Genomic DNA, 21,339 nt, shown 5'->3' on the forward strand with positions numbered 1-21,339 from the left:
AAGAGATTTTGATGTAACGGCAACAAAAAATTTTGAAGTAGGCAAGAATTGGATGTTTCGGACTGAATGTTTGTGCCCTCCCAAAATTCACTGGTTAAAATCCTAACCCCAAAGGTGATGACATTAAGATGTAGGGCCTCTGGGAGGTGACTAGGTCATGAGGGTAGAATCTCCATGAATGGAATTAGTCCCCTTACAAAAGAGGCCCCAGAGAGCTCCCTCGCCCCTTCCAGAATGGGAGGACATATGGACATATGGACAATGGAAAAGGCACCATCTATGAACCTGGAAACAAGCCCTCACCAGGCACCGAATCTATCACTGCCTCGATCCTGGACCTCCCAGCCTCCAGAACCGTGAGAGATACATTTCTGTTGTTTATGAGCCACTCAGTCTATGGTACTTTGTTACAGCAGCCCAAATAGACTAGGATAATGGAGATAGATAGAAAGGAAATAGAGCAGGGTGGACAGACCTAGATCACTGATGAAGAAACAAGTGAAAATGTGTCAGACAGACATGGGGCACATCACAAAATTTTTTTAGTTGGGGGATTGTATAGGAAACTAGGTATTGTTTCTAAGCTGAATTCTCAGAACCAGAAGTATGCTGGTTTCCAAAACAGGTTGATGAAATGCAGCTCCCACAGATGAGACCGTGAGTTCAGACACCATTCCCTGGAGCCAGCTGAGGATGAGTGGGCACTCAAGGGTTATAAGTGTATTTTAAAATACAAATTAGCTTTTGGATTTTGCAGACTTTTCCAGAATACCTCTGACCAATCAATACCATTCATGGGGTAACTGCAATTCATCAATGTTTTACATTTCCAGACCCCATCTCTGAGGTTTCCACTTGCCCCAGATACTCGGAGAAACCTGGGAACCAGGCAAGAGTTATTAAAATACTAAGAAGGCCAGAAGCAGGAAGGTTTGGAAACTTCTACAGTACTCCCTAGAGAAACGGGACATGAGAAAGAAACTTGGACTTTGCAACATCTTTTTTGAAAGTAAATAGAAAAAGGAAGACCACAGGAATCAACTCCAAATTGTAACCTTCAGTGGAACAATAGAAAAGGTCATCTAACCCAGCGAGTGCGTGGAATAGTAAGTAGGAAGGTTGAGAAAGAGTAGGGAGATGGGGGAAGACAGCATGCAACACAGACCGGAATGAAGACGAGCACCCTTGCCACCTCCAGAGACAGGCAGAGCTCACAACGCAAGTTCAAAACAGTGCTCCCTGCTCTTAATAAGGCTTTCACAAAAGATCCACAGGAAATTAACCGGTTTTATCCACATGGAAGACTGATAATCAGCCCTAAATGAATGATAAATTGACTAACCATTGGAATCACCTGGAGAACTCTGAAAAACATGCTGAGTCCAGGTCCCACCTTGGACCCAGGGCCCAGCAGGTAGCCAGGATGCTTAGTCAAGGAAGAGAGCCACGGCTACAAACAAGCCCCCCAACTTAATGTCTTGGAAGACAAGGCAAGAAATTCAGTTAGGCTACATTTTATAGGGCAACTGAATTATTAATTGAATTAGTAAAATCTGTTTTATTTTGCTTTTTTGGTGAAACAACTGAACTGACACAAGTGGTTGTTTGCTTAGATGTTTCTCCAGGCTCCATCTACAATTGTGTTGAGCCAGGCAAGCCACTGGAATGAATTTCCTGGCTGCATTTTAACCTGGGCCTATAGCGGCAAGAGTTAGCTGATGTTCTCCTCCCTATGCTCAAGTGCCTTCAAGGAAATTTGACTTCAAGGTGGGGTGGTGGCAGGAACTTAGGTTTCTCCTCTATACACCTTTTAGAAAATGCTTGGAAATCACAGCCATAGAAACCAAGCAGCATTCTTGAATGCACTAAGCGGCCAGATTCTGGGTAGCCGATCCACAGTCTTTCTCAGTGTGGCCCGTCTAGTTCTGACGATGAGAAATGGCTGCATCTGGGCTGTGCCGATGCCACAAGAAAGGGCAAAAGACTTCAGCTAACTTCAAGATTCTCTGTAACAAACAAACAAATAATTTTTTCAAGATTCTAATCATTCTAGGTTATTGTTTTCCTGTGTTAGTTATAAAATCCCAGTATCACCAAAAATATTTGACAAGGTTCATGGAGAATATCTAGTATAACCCTAACTTTTGCTGTGAAGAAACTGAGGCCCACGGTGTTTAAATGGCATGGCAGGGATCTAGGACAAAACCCACATGTCGTGATTCCCAGGCCAGTGGCGTCTCCACACACCTGGAGTTCCATCAATGACACTTATCCAGATAATTGATTATAAACATTTTAAATCAGTTAAATAGATCAGAGTTTTCCTGCACTAGACAGGCTATCAGTGTCAACACATGACTTTGAAATGTGTGAAAAAGTAAGAGTAGTACTTTAATTTCCGGAATAAATTTGTACTTGGAAAAGTGGGGCTGACATTGGAGCATGTAGCTCTGGTGGGTCCCCTAGAGCCCTCGCCTCTCTATCGTGACCAAAACTCACAGAGTGCCTTGACCGCTCTGCGACCCAGACAGCTGCAGGTTTTTCCCAGCAGGCTTGAACCCAAACCGGGGCCTTGAACACTCCCACACATTGATAAAGGTATCTATGTTTTTGCCCAAAACACTGAAAGAAACGGGCCCTGGCCCTGAGCCAAATTCCTTAAACCCTCATGTAAACTCCATCCCCTGAGCACCTCGCTGCAGACGTTTCTAGGTGGAAGACCCCTTTGTTCACGCTGCCGCTGCAGGATTGCTACAGCCCACTCTGCCTAAGCTCCCCCTAATGAATGCTTTGGCCTGATCACTCTGGCTTTTACTGCTTCTTTCTTTGGAATCTCAGTAGGCCCCATCTTGGGAAAGTTTGGGGCTCTCCCTTGGGGGGACTCCTCTGCCACCACCTATGGGGCAATTCCAACGACGGGTTCAGCAGGATGAAACAAGGTCACAAAATGAAGCTTCAAGAGGATATGAAGGAAAATACTGTGACTTCAGTTCCCCACTGAGCAGCACTGGGAACCATTATCATTGCAACCAGCTCACGCAGGGTAGGCAAGCTCCCTGGGCTGCGGCCACATAAAGAAATGGCAAGGGCAGGTTTTCAACTAGAAGGTCATGTGCCTGCGCACAGGAGAATTACTCTGAAGCAGGGACATGAGAGAAAATCAATGCATGGGAACTAACTGGGCTGCAGGCGCTGAAAGCACCTGGAAGTAAGCTCATCCTTAAAATAAATAAGAGAGGTTTCCACAATATCCACAACATTGCTTCAGCAACTTTGATTTCAAACAGCATTTCATTACCAACTGCATTTTAATGGGCACCCCGAGAAGCAGAGGGGAAGCAGAACAGGGGAAGGGGGAAAGGAGATGTCTAACTGCTGTTATGCTCCTGTACTTGCCACCTTCTTCCTGCCTCTTCATTGCCTAGTTTCTGCGCTGCATTTTACCATCCACATGCCACAGGATTCATTATGTTCCAATACACTGTGACACATAAATCTGCAATCCAACCGACAGCTCATAAGGTCACCATCCAAATTGGGCAACCCATCTCCCATCTGATCATTCTTGCAACTAATGAGCTGTTTAGGCTCACACAGCTTGACAAACATTTGTATGAGTTTATGTTTGCTGAAGCCTTTGGCATATGCACGTCAAGTCAAAAACAAAGCTAGAAGTGTCATCGCCGGATAGTCACCCGGAGAGTGGCAGCCACGACTTTCACGTTCGAAGTGCCATTTTAGGATCTGAACTTAAACAGTATGGCAGCTGTTTGATTTGGGTATCACGTAAAATTAATGGCCTAACTAGCAATGAGAACCTTTTTTGGAATATGCATGTGAACATATTCAAGGAAGAAAGATGTGCCGAGGGTTTTTACAGACTTTGAATCAAGTCCCAAATTAGAGACTTGCTTTTGTGGGCTGTGAAAATGGACCAGCTGAAGAGAAAGAAAGGCAAACATCACTTCCCTTTGGATATAATCACCCTTAAAGTCATTTTGTGGAAAGGAAAATAAGTCATACTTAGGAAGGACAGAACATACAGGACTTTTGGTTTGAGGGCATGAGGGACATCTCAATTGTATTGCTCATCCTTAACCCCTGCCCTCCAATATTTGTGGCTTAGGCTTTATGTTGTAAATGCGAGAAAAGGGACTACTTCATGAAGAGCGTTCAAAAAGAGAAGTGGGATTTCAAATTTGGGAAGGACGATTGTTATTTGCGTGTTTGCCTTAATGGAAATGAAGTTTAACTGCTTGCATCAAATGGGGAATATTCTATCACTGTGAATTAAACAACAAGTTCATTTATAGAAAGTTATTTTTGTCTTTTTAATGTACTATTTAATTGACAAAAATTGTATGTATTTATTATATACATAACATGTTGCTTTGAAATATATATATGTTACATAGAAAGTTACTTAAGTATGAGACCCTCTTTTGTGATTCTTTACAGTACAGTGTAAAGTGAACAAAGACACCTAGAATAAGGTGTAAGTTTTCAAAAGTGTCATTCACAAATTTAAGGATTTGCAAAGGACGCAGCATCAACATTGAAAACCATACTTTTCTTCAACTTTTTAAACTTCTTTTATATTTCCACTAAATAAATTCCTTTCCTTACCCAGAATTTCTTGTTTTTCCTTTGATATTTCCTTACATTAAAGAATTATTGTAGGGGCCAGGCACAGTGGCTCATGTCTGTAATCCCAGCACTTTGAGAAGCTGAGGAAGGTGGATCACTAGAGGTCAGGAGTTTGAGACCAGCCTGGTCAACACAGTAAAACCCCATCTCTACTAATACAAAATTAGCCGGGCGTGGTGGCAGGCGCCTGTAATCCCAGCTACTCGGGAGGCTAAGGCAGGAGAATCGCTTGAACTCAGGAGGCAGAGGTTGCAGTGAGCCGAGATTGCGCCACTGTACTCCAGCCTGAGTGACAGAGTGAGACTCTATCTCAAAACCAAAAAAAAAAAAAAAAAAAAGATTATTTTAGTTTATTAGTTTTTTGTATCACATACTTCCAAGTACAGGGTGATACACTACATACCACATGGGAAAGACATAACTTTGAAGTCTAGGATACAAACTTGAATCTTTTCAGAACATAACAACTAGAGGAGGCCTTGCAAAGATTTAACAACAGGAGGAGAAGCTGAGAGCAGGAAGAGCACATAAGAATTCATAGTTGTAGCCAGGTGTTTTATTAGAAGGTTTACATATACTGCTCTATACTTTATATAAAAGAACTGTATATAAATAGATATTAGTAGGTATATTTGCCAGGCGTTTTTCACATATTACACATATTTTACAATTTAACAGGCATTTTACTTTTAAAAGTTTTACAATTCTATATATCACATCTATTGCATTTCATATTATCACATGCATCACTTCAGTTGTCCCTCAGAATGACTAGAATCATTTTAGTCTAATTAGTCTAATGACTAATCACATTTTAGTCTACAATAGACCGTGTATGTGACAGTGGTCCCCTAAGATTAAAATGCCATATTTTTACTGTACTTTTTCTGTTTAGATATGTTCAGATACACAAATACTTACTGTGTGACAATTGCCTACAGTATTCAAGACAGTCACACGCTGCACAGCTTTGTAGCCTAGGAGGAATAGGCTGCACCACGTAGCCTAGGTGTGGAGTAGTAGTAGTAGGATTTCATGCTCATTTTATAGATGAGGAATGTGAGGCTCAGAGAGAAAAAAATTAGAATGACTTAGCCACAGTCACTTATTAAGAGGCAGCCAGGATTAAAACTCAGGCCTGCCAGGCAACAAAGCCCCAGCAGAAGCTAGCCTCATGCTGTTGATGTATGTGTTTGTGAGTTGGTTATCAGCTCCAGGGTCATCGTGACCCAAGAATCCCCTTGGGCCACCCTAGACTGACCACCCCACCCAGGTGGGAGAGCAGCGTGGCCCTTCGTCTAGGAGACTGTCACACTCATCTCAATCCTGTGCAGTGAACAACAGATTCCTATTGTTAGTTTAGCTGCTAAAGGAGGCTGTTTAGGGCAGTATTTCTAGTCTCATCAAGGCCACTGGGATTCCCCAAACTTTAAGTTCAACCACAAATTCAGGGATACAGGCACAGGAGATGCCAAGCCTGCAGCGAGCCAGGACAAGGCAACTGCTGTACCTTGGCCCTGGGTCAACCCTGGAGCCTATCTGTAGCCTGTCTTCAGCCTATTTCAACCTACTGCTCTGCGTGGCAAGTTCCTCACCAGTCAGCCCTTAAAACAAGAAGCCAGTACCTGTTCCCATTTCACCCTCTCAGTTCGGAAGCACTTTATTGCTAGTATGGTCACGTACCACTTAATAACATTTTAGTCTACAATAGACCGTGTATGTGACAGTGGTCCCCTAAGATTAAAATGCCATATTTTTACTGTACTTTTTCTGTTTAGATATGTTCAGATACACAAATACTTACTGTGTGACAATTGCCTACAGTATTCAAAACAGTCACATGCTGCACAGCTTTGTAGCCTAGGAGGAATAGGCTGCACCACGTAGCCTAGGTGTGGAGTAGTAGGGTGCACCATCTAGGTTTGTGTAAGCACACTCTATGCTATTCACACAACTGCCTAACGATGCATTTCTCATAACGTATCCCCATCACTAAATGATGTATGACTGCATTTGATTATTTTGTTTCTACAAATATTATTCTCTTCAGTCCTTTTAAAGGACAACAGTAGGTTATTAAGATCTAAATACCTCCAGAAAGAATGCTAAAGGCAAATATCAGCAAAGATGTCTAGCAGGGCTTCAATGCATCCTCAAGCAGTGTTACTCTTAAAAGCAGAAAAGAGTAGAATGCATTTGGTTCTGTTTAAAAACCATATCCAGAGGGCATTTCCTAACTACAGTCTAATCTTTTAGAGCTGCTATAAGGTCAAATACTGGGCCCAAATCCATAGCTGTGTGGCATAATCCCTTGTAAATGACAAGATGAAATTTGCACATAGAGAAACTTCAACTTAGTTACAATTATATTTCCTTTCCATGTTAAAAATAAAAATCCCTGACTTCTTTCTACTCGGTATCATTTACAGTCTGACCAATGCATTCTTCTCTGCCATCTCTCTCCCAATTACAAAGCTGATGCATTTAGCCCTTGATACCAATGCCAGTTTGGGCAGAGAGGGAACCTCAATTGCAAAATAATTATGGCTGGTTGAAACTGTGAAGCCTGAGGAATCAGAGAATTAATTAGCCACTCCTGCCCTGACTTAAACAAGACCAGGAGCATGTCCCCCAGATGTTGATATTTGAATGCTTTACAAAATATTAGGAAAGTCAGTAATGATCCTGACTGTCTGTTGCGTTAAGGGCAATGCGTCTAAGAAAGATGCATAGAAAAGCCGCGTCTCATCTTACATCCTTCGTACCCTTGCTGTGCTCACCCCCATGAATAGTTCTCCTATATCACCTTCACTTAGCAGTGCAAAGGGGAGTGAAAGCAACGAATAGTTTTGGAGCATTCCAAATCTAAAACCTGAGATAAATAAGCTCTGAAATAAAGATTCAGAATAATTGGATCAATGAGCAACTCCAGATGTCACCTTCAGATACTCTGAAATGAGATATCCCTCGTCTATGACAGAGGAAAGGTAAAATCAGTTGAAATTTGTTTTTGTCAGTCAGGCCTTTGGAGATGAGCTGACTGGTGTTGAATCCCATGCTATCCCTCACTGGCTGCGTGATCTCGAGCAAGTTACCGAACCTTTCAAAGCCTCCGTTCCACGACTGAAAAATAGGAAGAGCAGCATCCCTCCCTCACACTGCTGTTCCTGCTGTAGCAATAGAAGGTCCTGGACAGGCCCCATATCTCACAGGAGCCAGACCTCCTCCTAAGCACCCTCTCCTATGAAGGAGAGCGTGTGAGCCCTTGGTAAACGTCTCACCTTGTGCACCAAAGCTATCCAGGTTAACACTTTGCTCCCTCCATTCCAAAGACGATGTCCCAATTTTATATTCTAAGCCTTTTGTAAGGTTCAGAAGAGGAGGGAACTCTGCCTCCTCAAATGCTCGTTCTTCCACCGGCCATGCCACAGTCCCACTCAACTGGCCCACGTGAAGACCAGCCAGCCTGTCTGCCCTTCTGTCCCCACTTCTCATGGCCCTTACATGTGAGATGCTCACGACGATGCATCACGGCCAGCTCCTCTCCCCACCTCTGTCTCCACCACAGCCTTTAGCACCTGTAAAATGAGGACATCTGTGCTGGGGGAGCCCCCATTCTTCTTTCAGGTCTGCACTTCCATGGGAGGTGTGAGATGGTCTCATTTCCACCCTTTTCGGACGGGGTGAACGTCAGCCTGAGCCTGGGTTTGGCTATGTGAATGACTATACACTCAGTTTCATGCTGCTCAGGGCTGACTGTTTTATAGTAGGTTTTGCAGCATATTTATCTCCCCAACCCTGTGAGAGGAAGCTCAGTAGGTACAGGTAGTCATCTGCACATTCAGGTTCCTCAAGGGCATAAAAGTTAGAGAAAGGTGGCGAATTACCCACTCAGAACATTGTCGTGAATCTAAAAGTCAATGGCCACCCATATACCACTGGATTCTTAAGCACTTAAAGTTGCCTTAGAAAAACACAGTTCAAAAATATATTCAGAAGCTCTTGTCATCCACATGCCACAGATGTGTGAGGACATTTACGGTAACAACGACTAACGTATGGATGACAATGTACAGTAAGTGCAGAAGAAGTGCTCAGTAAGCTCTCATCCTGTGGAAGACAGGCCCCTTTTAGAAGTCAGGGGCACGCCGACCTCTCCAGGCTCATGATCCTGGGAAGCGCTGCTGCCCTTGCTCTGACCTTCACACACTGCCAGTGCTGGTCTCCCTGTAAGAGTGTCTGAGATGACTAGGTGACAGCAACAGCGTAAGGAAATCCAAAATTAAAACAATGAGCTATTTGTGTTCCCACTTCTACTGATGGCTGGCTGAACAGATAGCAGAGAGCCAGAGAGTCAGACTTTCCCAAAAGGAAGAGATATCAGGACAATTCAAAATAAAAAATGAACCAAAGACATATCCTTTAAATAAAAGTGCCCTTACTTTACCATATTTAAAACAATTCTGATAGAATATTATGTTGCTGCTTCATACAAGACAAGAGAAATCTCTTCTTTTCCACTTTTCTTCTCTGTCTTCTTCTCTTTTTTTTAGTGTATGAAGAACTCCAAAAACATTTCTTAATAGAGCAACAACTTAGGTTGCATTCGCACAGGATCGATATCTCTACGGTGTATTTTTTTACCTGTCACCATCCACACAATTATTTCAGAATATTCGCTGTCAGGCTCTACTTTGTGCTCCGCACAACTCGGGAAGATTTTCATCACTCCAAGGACATGTGAAAGAAATTTACGGTTTACTAGAAGGTTAAGAAACTCAGGCCCTAGCATTGTACAGAGATGTCTTTCAAAAGGCAACAGATTTACTTGATGGTCAACTCTGGCATCATTGGTAACTCGCTAAAGGCTGTCTGTCATAGAATCCTACCTCATGCCTCCATCTGTTCCCTGATTTAGTAACAGTAATGCCAATGGGGACACAATAAAGACAGCCGAGGGGAAGGCACCCCCATCATCCAGGGACCCCTCCACCCTCCTCTGTCCTGTCACATGCACCAATTATGCAGTCCTGCTCTTGGCACACTACCAGAGTCCTCTGCAGGTGGGGCCCAGCCCTCCCACAGGCATTTACTCTTTCACAAAAAAAAAAAAAAAAAAAAAAAAAAGCACAAATCAAGATTAATCAAGATAGAGAAACCTCAGGCAAGCAGAGATTTGGTGACATTTCGGACACCATGGTGAGTGCCATGGAAGCTTTTTAATGTACAGAGTCTGCCTCATGCTTCCAAAGTTCTGTTCAAATCAAACCACTGAATGAAATAAGGATCGAAGACAGTAGGGAACAAAATGGAAAATAAGACCCAGTCCTTGCTCTTAAAAATCTTACAGTCTATAGGAGAAACTGCATATGTGCTCATGAGAATATAAAATCCATTCCTGAAGGGAAACCAGTGTGTTATGGTGTGAGAAGACAAAGGTTCTATTGAGGATCAGAAAAGGCATCCGACTCCTTCACAAGCTTGTATAAGAAGTCACAGCTCACAGTGAGCTGCGTCATGCTTTGTCTTTGTCCTAAAACCATACACTTGGAAAGAACCTAAAGAATCATTTGACAAGCAAAATGGTATGAGGGAAACACACACACACACACATACACACACACACACACACACATACACTACACCACACACACACACCATCATCATCATAATCAGATCCCTGCTATTGGCTCCTGGTTATTGACTTGGGGACCTTGGGCATGTTGTCTAACTTCTCTGAGCACTAGCGTCCTCTTCTGAAAAATGAGGATAAGCCGGGCGCGGTGGCTCACGCCTGTAATCCCAGCACTTTGGGAGGCCGAGGTGGGCGGATCACCTGAGGTCAGGAGTTCAAGACCAGCCTGACCAACAAGGAGAAACCCCATCTCTACTAAAAATACAAAATTAGCAGGGCATGGTGGCACATGCTTATAATCCCAGCTACTCGGGAGGCTGAGGCAGGAGAATCGCTTGAACCCAGCAGGCACAGGTTGCGGTGAGCCGAGATTGCACTATTGCACTCTAGCCTGGATAACAAGAGTAAAACTCTGTCTCAAAAAAAAAAAAAAGAAATGAGGATAATAATTCCACCTTGCAGGATTGTTGTGATAAGTAGACATAACACATATCAAGAAGCTCAGCAGGTACAATGTGTTCAACAAATAATATCTCCTGATATTTGGACTAGGTTCCTCAAAAGTAAACTTCAAAAGACTGTCAGTTATTGTCTTTTAAATATTCACTCATTGTTTCACTGCAAACATTTAGAGTAAGGCCTCTATGTACAAGACACCCCAGAGTATGAATATAATATAATCCCTGTATCATGGGATATGATCTAATGGCATAGTTTGATATTGCCCAAAACTTGATCCAAGACATCAGGCAAAATATGCAAGGGACAGGGAAGAAAGGGGGCATTGATCCCCATCTCCAAGTCACCTATGTAAAAAACTGAAAATCAGTGAGGGGAAGTAACTGGCTGAAAGTTGCTGTGTTATTTTCTGGACAAACTGAGAAGTGATTGGGGTCTTTTGATGACTAGTCAACTCACAAGATTATCTTTGACCCTGTAGACAGACCATCCTGGACACATCCTATAGCCTTGCTACACAAAGGAGAGGCAAGGACAACAGCAATAGCATCACCTGGAAACTCATTAGAAATGCAGATTCTCAGGCTACCCAGGACCTCCTGAATCATACCTGGCATTTTAACCAGCTTTCCAGATGGTGCAGATGGATGTTGAAGTCTGAGAAGCACCACCCTAGAGGAACTTCAAAAGACTGTCAGTTCTTGTCATTTAAATATTCACTCATTTATTCACTGTTTCACTCAGCAAACATTTACAGTAAGGCTTCTATGTGCAAACACTGCAGGGTAGGAATGCAGTACAATCCTTGCATCATGGGATACAGTCTAGTGGCACAGTTTGACGTGGCCCCAAACTTGACCCAAGACACCAGACCTGTTACACAAGGGATAGGGAAGAAAGGCAGCATTGATACACATCTCCAAGTTCTCCAAGTCACTGTATACAAAAATGCCATCTGCTTATTAAAACAATCAAAGTCACAGACAGGCCTGCAGTCAGACCAGCCCTGTTTCTCTCTTTGCCCAGGGGAAGGACCTCAGGCAAACTGCCTCCTTTTGATGAACCCCACCTAAAAAAATAAAGTCTTGGACTTCAGGAATATCCAGGTTCTTCCCAGTTTTCTTCATTTCTTCCTAACTCTTCTGGTTTTATTCATTCACTTGGCAAATATTTCAGTGACACTATCTGCTGGGGATTGCTTCAGTGCTGGGGACACTGGTGACAAGATAAATGAGGCCCTATCAAGCAGCAGTAAGTACCATGCCGAGCACTGAGACAGGGTAATGAGATCTGGCATTGCTGGGTGGCTGCTTTCCATTGGATGGTCAGGGAGGCTTCTTGGAGGAACAGGATTTAACTTGAGGCCGAAATGGCAAAAGGAGAGAGCCATGTAAACCTAAGGAGAAACCATTTTAGGATGAGGGAACAAACCCTGAAGGTGTGAACAAGCTTGGTGCATCTAGACATGTAAGGAAGGTTCCGGCATGTGAAGGAGAGCGGAGGGAGAAGGGTCCAGTGAGGTCTTACAGCAACAGAGGGTCCGGCCACATGAGGCTGAGCAGCCAAGGTAACTTTCTGGATTATTTTGTGTGTGTGACCAGAAGAGTGCTAGGCAAGGATCTGATTTTAAATTATCTTCTTATAAAACGAGGTATGGAATAGGCTGCTATGGACTGAACCATGTCCTCCCCCAAAACTAACATGTGGAATCCCTGGTACTTCAGAATGTGACTGTTTTTGGAGACAAGGTCTTTAGAGAGGTGATAACATTGAAATGAGGTCATGAGGTTGAGCCCTAAACCAGTCTGATCGGCGTCCCTGTGAGGAGAGGAGATGAGGACACAGACACACACAAAGGGAAGGTCATGTGAGGGAGGATGTAGGGAGAAGACGGCCGTCCGCAAGCCAAGCAGAGAGGCCTAGGGAGAGACCATTTGTGCTGACACCTTGATCTCAAACTTCCAGCCTTCAGAGTTGGGAGAAAATAAACATCTGTTGTCCAAGCCACTCGGTCTGTGGTTTTCCATGACAGCAGGCCTAGCAAACTAATGTAAATTTAAGAACAATGATCTTTACAATGACACAGGGAAAACAGCACATTCTCCTGTACTTCTCTAATTGGCGCATGTTCTTATAAATGCTGGCTTAACCTTTATAACTCTCACCAAATCTTAAATTGGACTTAAAAGTCCTTCAAGCTAGTAATCCAAACTCCGGTTCTGCCCGATCCCAGAGTCTTTTTCCAACAGTTCCTGAACTAATCACAGGCAGATACCTGAGTTTCCTTATCACGTTAATCTGCCTGGGTTTCTTTCAGCTAAGAAATACAAAACAAAACAAAAAAAACTCATGCTGTTTCTTCTAGTTTCAGTTAAAAGCCTCCACCACTTTAGCTATTATGTTGCCTTAAATTCTAAGATGCACTGTCCTTTTCCTTTTTCAACATTTAAAAAGTAAAGATGCGATTTGGAATTGATGTGAACCTGCAGTGTGTGTATCTACCCGCCTTGGAGCTGTTGTCAAACCTGGGATGCATCAGACAATCACTGGCACTGTAGAAGCAAGACAATGCGACGATTTTCTGTTCCTTTTGAAAACGTCGATGAAAAGCTAGGACAGAGGCTCTTTTTCCACCTTGAATTTTGGCAGTTATGTAGTGGCAGAGATTATAGAAAAAGTTAGCTCTCACTTGGGAAGGCCAGGGTCCAAATCCCTGGATGGCTGTGAAGACGCTGCCCGCATTCCAGGATGGACAGTGTCTTCACAGCTGTCCCGTCCTGTGGGCCCCTCTGTGGGCTTCGCCCTACTGCCTGGATCCTCCATCCCTGGTTACCAAGCTCTGCATGCCCAGCTCTTTCTGAAAGCTGCCTCCTCCTCTCTGCCCTAACAGTGACCTGGTCATCCCTGGAGGGTATCATGGCACCTGCAGCCACTCAAGTGTGGATGCTCACTCCCCACCCCTACCCAAGTAGTCAGTGTCCTCCCGGGTCCCTAACATGGCTCTACCTTCAGGTATAATCTGCTGCTGCTTGGAGGCTCAGAGTGCTCAGCTTCACCCCCAGCTGTCCTTCTCGTTGCTCTCATCTGGGACATCCCCCTTCTCTGGGGGCCGTGATCCTGGACCTCCACCTCCTCCCCACCCCGAGCCCTGCCGCCATCCTTGCATCACCAGGCCGACATCCGGGCTCCTGGGTTCCTTGGCCTCACTGTCCCACTGCACTTCACCTTCGCTTCATCTGCACCCAAACTGAGCCACTGAGCTCCCAGCCACCCTGCCACCACTTTTCCCACACCCCAGTTATTTCTGCCCCTGTTCCACAGCCACACTCAGCCACCCATCCCTCAACCTGTCACTTTCCCTTCTTTATCAGCCTCCAGTGTAGACATAGCCATCCATCACTTCACTCACCTTCCAGCCACTCCATTCGACTCCCGAACCCAGTTGCCTTTCTCCTCCACCTGCCTGGAAACCCCCAGCCTGGCGTACCCGCTCTTGCTGTTTCCTCTCCCTGAAGCAGGCTGCTGAGCACAGCTGGGGAAAATACACAATCTCAGGGACAGCGTCCCCAGAAGTCACTGGGCCACCTTCCAAATGGGCACCAAATCCACCTGGCAATTCTGTTCCCTGTGCCAGGTCTCCCCACCTTCAAGGCACCACGGCAGACCTTTCCCCACTCTCCTCACACCTCCGCCAGCCTTCCTCCCATTCACTCACTCACTCGCTCACTCATGTATTCATTCAAAAGTATTTGTGGAAACCACAGCCAAACCCGGTCCAGAGCTGGCACCAGGATGTAGCTCAGTCATTCATCACCCTTCTCTGCTTTCTCTTTGTAAACCAAAAATAAAATTCTAAGGTCCTCAACCACGTGAATGGACTTCCTCCCTGGCCAGAGAACTCTAAAATTTAACCAGAAAGACTGGCTCAGGCCATGACATTCAACGAGTGGGGCTGAACATGCCTCATTATACCCTCCGGTATTAACATCAACACAGACCTTACATCTGATAACAAACATTTACAATCTAGTCTCTCTGAAGCCTGCCACCTGGAGGCTTCGGCTGCACAAGAAAACTTTGGTCTGCACAACCCCTTATCGAAACCCAGGCATTGCTTCTTATTGATAATAACTCTTTCAACCAATTGCAAATCAGAAAATTTTTAAATCTTTCTATAACCTGGAAGCCTCCCTGCCTGCCCAAATTGCTTCAAGTTGTCCTGCCTTTCTGGACCAAACCAATGTATTTCTTAAATGTATGTGATTGATGTCTCATGTCTCCCTAAATTGTATAAAACCAAGCTCCATGAAAACCCTAAACCACAGGGTTCAGAGAGCTTCTGGGCTGATGAACCCATGGCAGTGCTGGGAGGTGGCACACCTGGAGGGGGCATGGAAGCTCCGCGCCACCCCCATACCTTGTCCTGTGCATCTCTTCCATCTGGCTGTTCCCGAGTTGTATCCTCTACAATAAACTTGTACACATGAGTAAAGTGTTTTCCTGAGTTCTGTGAGCCACTCTAGCAAATTATCGAATCTGAAAGGAAGCGGGGCTAAAATAACCCTGGGCTCTGTACACAAGTTGAACAGAGCTAAATGGAATTCCGGGACAACCAGTTGATATCCAAAGAGTTAGTGTGTCCCTAAAGGCAGGGGAACCCGACAAACAAAAACAGTCCGTGCTCCTCACACACTCCTGCCGGTCCTCCTTTATCCCTGACCACAGTCTCTCATGCTTCTTTGTGGCTCCTTGTCCTCTGCCTGTCCCCTAAAGATTAATGTTCTTTGGGATGCTCCTTTGCACCATCTTGTCTCTGCACTGCCTTTTCCCATGCACTCTCATCTATCTGCACGGCTCGAATTATAATCCATATGCTGAGAACAGCCAAAGCCCTGCAGTCAATCAGCCCTTCTTCCTCAGCTTTGCAACCAGCTCTCCACCAAACATCTCCACCTGGGTGTCACTCAGAAACTGCAAACTCAACTGGCTCAAAGGAGAAGTACAATCTCTTCCAAATCTGCCATTCTTATGGCCTTGATTCTAATGAATACCACCCACCAGTGGTCCAGGCCAGGAAGCTAAGCTTCTATCTCATCTCCTCCCTCAGGATCACCTTGCACCTCCTGTCTCTTAAGCATCCACTCTCAAGTCCTGTTGGTTCTCATGGCTGAACACCTCTGCCATGTATCACCTCCTCTCCGTCCTCACAGCTGCTCTCCTGTCACCTTCCTCTCTCCTGCCACTGGCCTCCCTGCAGGAGGATGGCCCTCTTGTCCAGTGTGGAGTGGATTCTCTCTCCATTCTGCAGCTGGACCCAGTGTGGCCTTTTTTTCCTCCCCCTAATGCAAATCTTATCAGATCACTCTCTGCTTAAATCTGTCCAAGTGCCTCCTATTGCTCTTAGGATCATTTCCAAACTCCTTAAATGGTATACAAGCCCACCTGGCCCCTGCGTAATTCTGGAGCTGAAGCTGTCCCCACTCCTCCACCCCACTGAACAACGCAGCCCCCCTAAATTTCTTGCAGTCCCCGTAAGGAAGCTTTTCTCTCTCACCTCTAATGCTTGTCCTTTCTTCTGCCTCAAATGGGCTCTACATACTTTTCTCCATTTTAACTTTTACATATCCTGAGTCGCAGCTTAGATGTCATCTCTTCCAGAAATCTTTCCCTGGCTTTTCATACCTCCCCATCATACACTTACCTGACTGTACCGCCGTTGTCTTTTTTCTGCTGGCATATCCCAGTGGGCTCTAGCATTCTAGAGGACCAGGATGGTACTGTTAGGCTCAGCACATGTAATCAGCTGCAGACACAGCCTGGCACATAGGGGCTCACTATAAAAAATTAGTTGAAAGCAAGGACAGATTTACCATGAATCTAATGGCACATAAGCCTCAAGGTCCCCCACTTTCAAGAGTCCCCTTCAACCCCTGTATCCAATTTTGAATCATAATTCTACATATTTTTTTCTTTAAATAAGACCCATACTCAAATTGTATAAGCCCAGGGCTCACAAAACCTGGACTCACCATTGGGTTACATAAATGAATGAGGTGGAAAGTGAGGCTCACAGAAGTGAAACAGCTACCCCATCTCACGTCCCTCTGTAGTGGCACAATGAGGATCTGAATTCGCATGTGTCTGACACAGCCCACACTCCATCCAGTGTGCATAACAAGCAAGTCGGCCCATCACTCCTGGCCTCAGCTTCCTCATTTAGGAAGGAGAATGTTTGCTGCATGGGATGTCATAAGGAATAACTCAAATAATATCTCCAAAGTACCTACATAGGAGTTGGCAAATGAATGACTCTGAAATACCAGACTGTTGGATACATAACAGTTTGAAATACCATACACCACAAGTGTCATTCAGTTCTCAAGTTCAATATCCGTTGAAATGGAGTTCTAACTCAGCAGACCTTTACTAAGCCCCTATTCTATGCAAGGATTACAGGAATCAGGGGCAGAAGACTAATAGCCTCAAAAAGGCTGGGCGCGATGGCTCACATAATCCCAGCACTTTAGAAGACTGGGGTGAGAGGACTGGTGAGAGGATTGCTTGAGACCAGAAGTTCAAGGCCAGCCTGGGCAACAGAGAGAGATCCTATCTCTACAAAAATAAATGTTTTAAAAATTAGCCAGGCATGGTGGTGCATGGCTGAAGTCCCAGCTGCTTGGGAGCCTGACGTAGGAGGATCAAAGTCCAGGAGTCTGAGGCTGCAGTGAGACTTGGTTGCACCACTGGACTCCAGCCTGGGTAACAACACAAGACCCTCTCTCTCAAAAAAAAATAAAAATAAAAAACAACAAGAAAAACTGGCACAGAGGCTGGGGTAACAGATATTTAAACAAATAATTACAAAGTATGCAAAAAAAATTAAATATCTTCATCCTTTTTACTGTTTTCTAACCTTAACATTTCACTCTTCGTGTGTGTGTGTCTAAGGAATTATCTCTTCCCCTCTGGTCTGAGGTTGACTATGTAGTTGACTAACAGTTATTAATAATTAGCAGTTCTACTCAACCATAGAGCAGCCTTTGGTTACAACCTGAGTGATTTTTAAGGAGACAAAGTTAAAGCTGTGAATTGAACAAAAACTGAATAAGGTTTTTACTGGTGTCACCACACAAACCCTCTAGGGAGGTAGCAGTTCCTTGAAAAGAAGCCAAATTTCACTTAATCAACAGCACGAGAGGTCAGAAAATACTCAGTAGGCAACTCCCTCTCTGATACTAAGCATTTAAAACATTTGCACATTTGTAAAGGTGCACCAGCATGATGCACAGAGCAATGACACTGACCAGCGAGCCGGATAACTGAGGTACAGCCTGGACGAGAGCCTGAGAAAGATCCACTTCCCACTCTGTGACTCCTTGAGGGGTGACTCGCAATGCTGTGGAAGTCCAGGGCCTGGGGAGTGCGCACACCTGGCTTGTGCCAGGCTTTGCCCCCTGGAAGGTATGTGGGTTTGAGCCAAACCTCACAAAGCCTCTGCTTAGTCAATAATAATAATAGTAGTATATAATAATGCATTAAGAGATAAACAGGCTAAGTATCCCTTATCTGAAATGCCTAGGACCAGAAGTGTTGTGGGTTTCTGATTTTTTTCAGCTTTTGGAATATCTGCATTAGAGTTAGCTGTGGAGAATCTCTAATGTGAAAATCCAGAATCCTAAATGCTTCAGCGAGCTCTTCCTTTGAGCAGCATGTCAGCCCTCAAAATTAGTTTCAGATTTTGAAGCATTCCAGATTTTGGATTTTCAGATTAGGAATGCTCGACCTGTAATAATAACATCAACCTCAGAGAGATGATTAATGAGATTAGACAGGTAAAGCACGTGGTAAATGAGTTATACATTTTCAAGTTTTTTAAATTTTTAAAAAATTTACACGCAGTAAAATTCACTTGTTGTACAGTTCTGTGGGCTGTAACTTGTAACCATCACCACAAACAGGATACAGAACAATTCCAAGGCCCCTAAAGAATTCCCTTGGGCTGTTAATTTCTAATCAGACCCTTTCCCAGCCCCTCTCCCAACTCCTAAACTCTTCCCCTAGAGGTCTCTTTTCCAGAGCATTATATGAATAGGATGCTGCAGTTGTAGCCTTTTGAGACTGGTTTCTTTCACTCAGTACAATGTATTTGAGAAGTAGCCAAGTTGTTGTGTATATTAATAGTTTGTTCCTTATTACTGAGTCGTGTTCCATTATGCAAAGGTACCATAGTTTGCTATTCTATCCACTCAGTGAAGGACGTGTGACTTGTTTTCAGTTGTAGGCAATTATGAATAAAGCTGCTATAAATATTCATTACAGTTTTGTGGGATAAAAATTTTCATTTCTAGAGGATAAATAAATATCTAGGAGTGGAACTGCCAGGTCACATGGCAAGTGTAATGTTTGACTCCATAAGCCACTGCCACTGTCATCCATCTACTGTTACATCCCCACCAACAGTACTGGCACATCCCACCAGGGACGTATGAGCAATTGGCCTGCTTCACCTTCTTGGCAGCTCTTGGCGTTGTCAGTACTTTTTACCTTAGCTATAATAGATATGCAATGTTTAGGTTTTCTTGGAGATAGAACATTTATATGAGACTGTGTTTAATCATCGACTTTCGATATCGTTTAGATGTTTGCCCCCTCCAAATCTCATGTTGAAATATGATTCCTCAGTGTTGGAGGTGGGGCCCGGTGGGAAGTGTTTGTGTCATGGGGGCGGGTCCCTTATGCATGGCTTGGTGCGCTTTCCGTGGTAATGAGTTCACACAAGATCCAGTTGTTTAAAAAGAGCCTGGCACCTCCACCTCTCCTCTTGCTCCCTCTCTCGCCATGTGACACGCTGGCTGGCTCCTCTGCCCCTTCCACCATGATTGTAAGCTTCCTAAGGCCTTGACAGAAGCAGATGCTGGCACTATATTTCATGTACAGCCTGCAGAACCATAAGCCAAATAAACTTATTTTCTTTATAAATTACCCTGCAATATACATATACCTATATGTAAATATAAAGGTATTCCTATATATAAACATAATACCTATATATAAATGTAAAGGTATTCCTTTATAGCAATGCAAATAGACGAACACAACTGTAATACAAGAATGTTCAGTACCATCAGAGAATACTATAAATACCTCTACGCAAATCAACTAGAAAATCTAGAAGAAATGGATAATTTCCTGGACACGTACACTCTTCCAAGACTAAACCAGGAAGAAGTTGAATCCCTGAATAGACCAATAGCAGCCTCTGAAATTGAGGCAACAATTAATAGCCTACCCACCAAAAAAAGCCCAGGACCAGATGGATTCACAGCTGAATTCTACCAGAGGTACAAGGAGGAGCTGGTACCATTCCTTCTGAAACTATTCCAATCAATAGAAAAAGAGGGAATCCTCCCTAACTCATTTTATGAGGCCAGCATCATCCTGATACCAAAGCCTGGCAGAGACACAACAAAAAAAGAGAATTTTAGACCAATCTCCCTGATGAACATCGATGCAAAAATCCTCAATAAAATACTGGCAAACCGGATTCAGCAGCACATCAAAAAGCTTATCCACCATGATCAAGTGGGCTTCATCCCTGGGATGCAAGGCTGGTTCAACATTCGCAAATCAATCAACGTAATCCAGCATATAAACAGAACCAAAGACAAGAACCACATGATTATCTCAATAGATGCAGAAAAGGCTTTTCACAAAATTCAACAGCCCTTCATGCTAAAAACGCTCAATAAATTCGGTATTGATGGAACGTACCTCAAAATAATAAGAGCTATTTATGACAAACCCACAGCTAATATCATACTGAATGGGCAAAAACTGGAAAAGTTCCCTTTGAAAACTGGCACAAGACAGGGATGCCCTCTCTCACCACTCCTATTCAACATAGTGTTGGAAGTTCTGACTAGGGCAATCAGGCAAGAGAAAGAAATCAAGGGTATTCAGTTAGGAAAAGAAGAAGTCAAATTGTCCCTGTTTGCAGATGACATGATTGTGTATTTAGAAAACCCCATCGTCTCAGCCCAAAATCTTCTTAAGCTGATAAGCAACTTCAGCAAAGTCTCAGGATACAAAATTAATGTGCAAAAATCACAAGCATTCTTATACACCAGTAACAGACAAGCAGAGAGCCAAATCAGGAATGAACTTCCATTCACAATTGCTTCAAAGAGAATAAAATACCTAGGAATCCAACTTACAAGGGATGTAAACGACCTCTTCAAGGAGAACTACAAACCACTGCTCAGTGAAATCAAAGAGGACACAAACAAATGGAAGAACATACCATGCTCATGGATAGGAAGAATCAATATCGTGAAAATGGCTATACTGCCCAAGGTTATTTATAGATTCAATGCCATCCCCATCAAGCTACCAATGAGTTTCTTCACCGAATTGGAAAAAACTGCTTTAAAGTTCATATGGAACCAAAAAAGAGCCCGCATTGCCAAGACAATCCTAAGTCAAAAGGACAAAGCCGGAGGCGTCACGCTACCTGACTTCAAACTATACTACAAGGCTACAGTAACCAAAACAGCATGGTACTGGTACCAAAACAGAGATATAGACCAATGGAACAGAAC

The 21,339-nt window shown here is 43.9% G+C and overlaps 1 protein-coding gene across 2 annotated transcripts in view; it reads right to left on the bottom strand.

The window, feature by feature from the left end:
• Nucleotides 1-21,339, bottom strand: part of DISC1 (DISC1 scaffold protein) — a 406,407-nt gene that overhangs the window by 175,173 nt on the left and 209,895 nt on the right. Inside the window, exon 10 of one of the 2 annotated variants that reach the window (XM_023191798.2) lies at nucleotides 4,307-4,956. The exons of the other annotated variant lie outside the window; for it this stretch is intronic. Coding sequence (XP_023047566.2) covers nucleotides 4,883-4,956 — 74 coding nt within the window. The 3' untranslated portion in view covers nucleotides 4,307-4,882. Of the gene's footprint in view, nucleotides 1-4,306; nucleotides 4,957-21,339 lie in introns of those variants that run through there. 2 annotated transcript variants of the gene reach the window in all.

The sequence above is a fragment of the Piliocolobus tephrosceles genome, chromosome 1 (genome assembly GCF_002776525.5).
Source record: "Piliocolobus tephrosceles isolate RC106 chromosome 1, ASM277652v3, whole genome shotgun sequence".
Lineage (NCBI taxonomy): Eukaryota > Metazoa > Chordata > Mammalia > Primates > Cercopithecidae > Piliocolobus > Piliocolobus tephrosceles.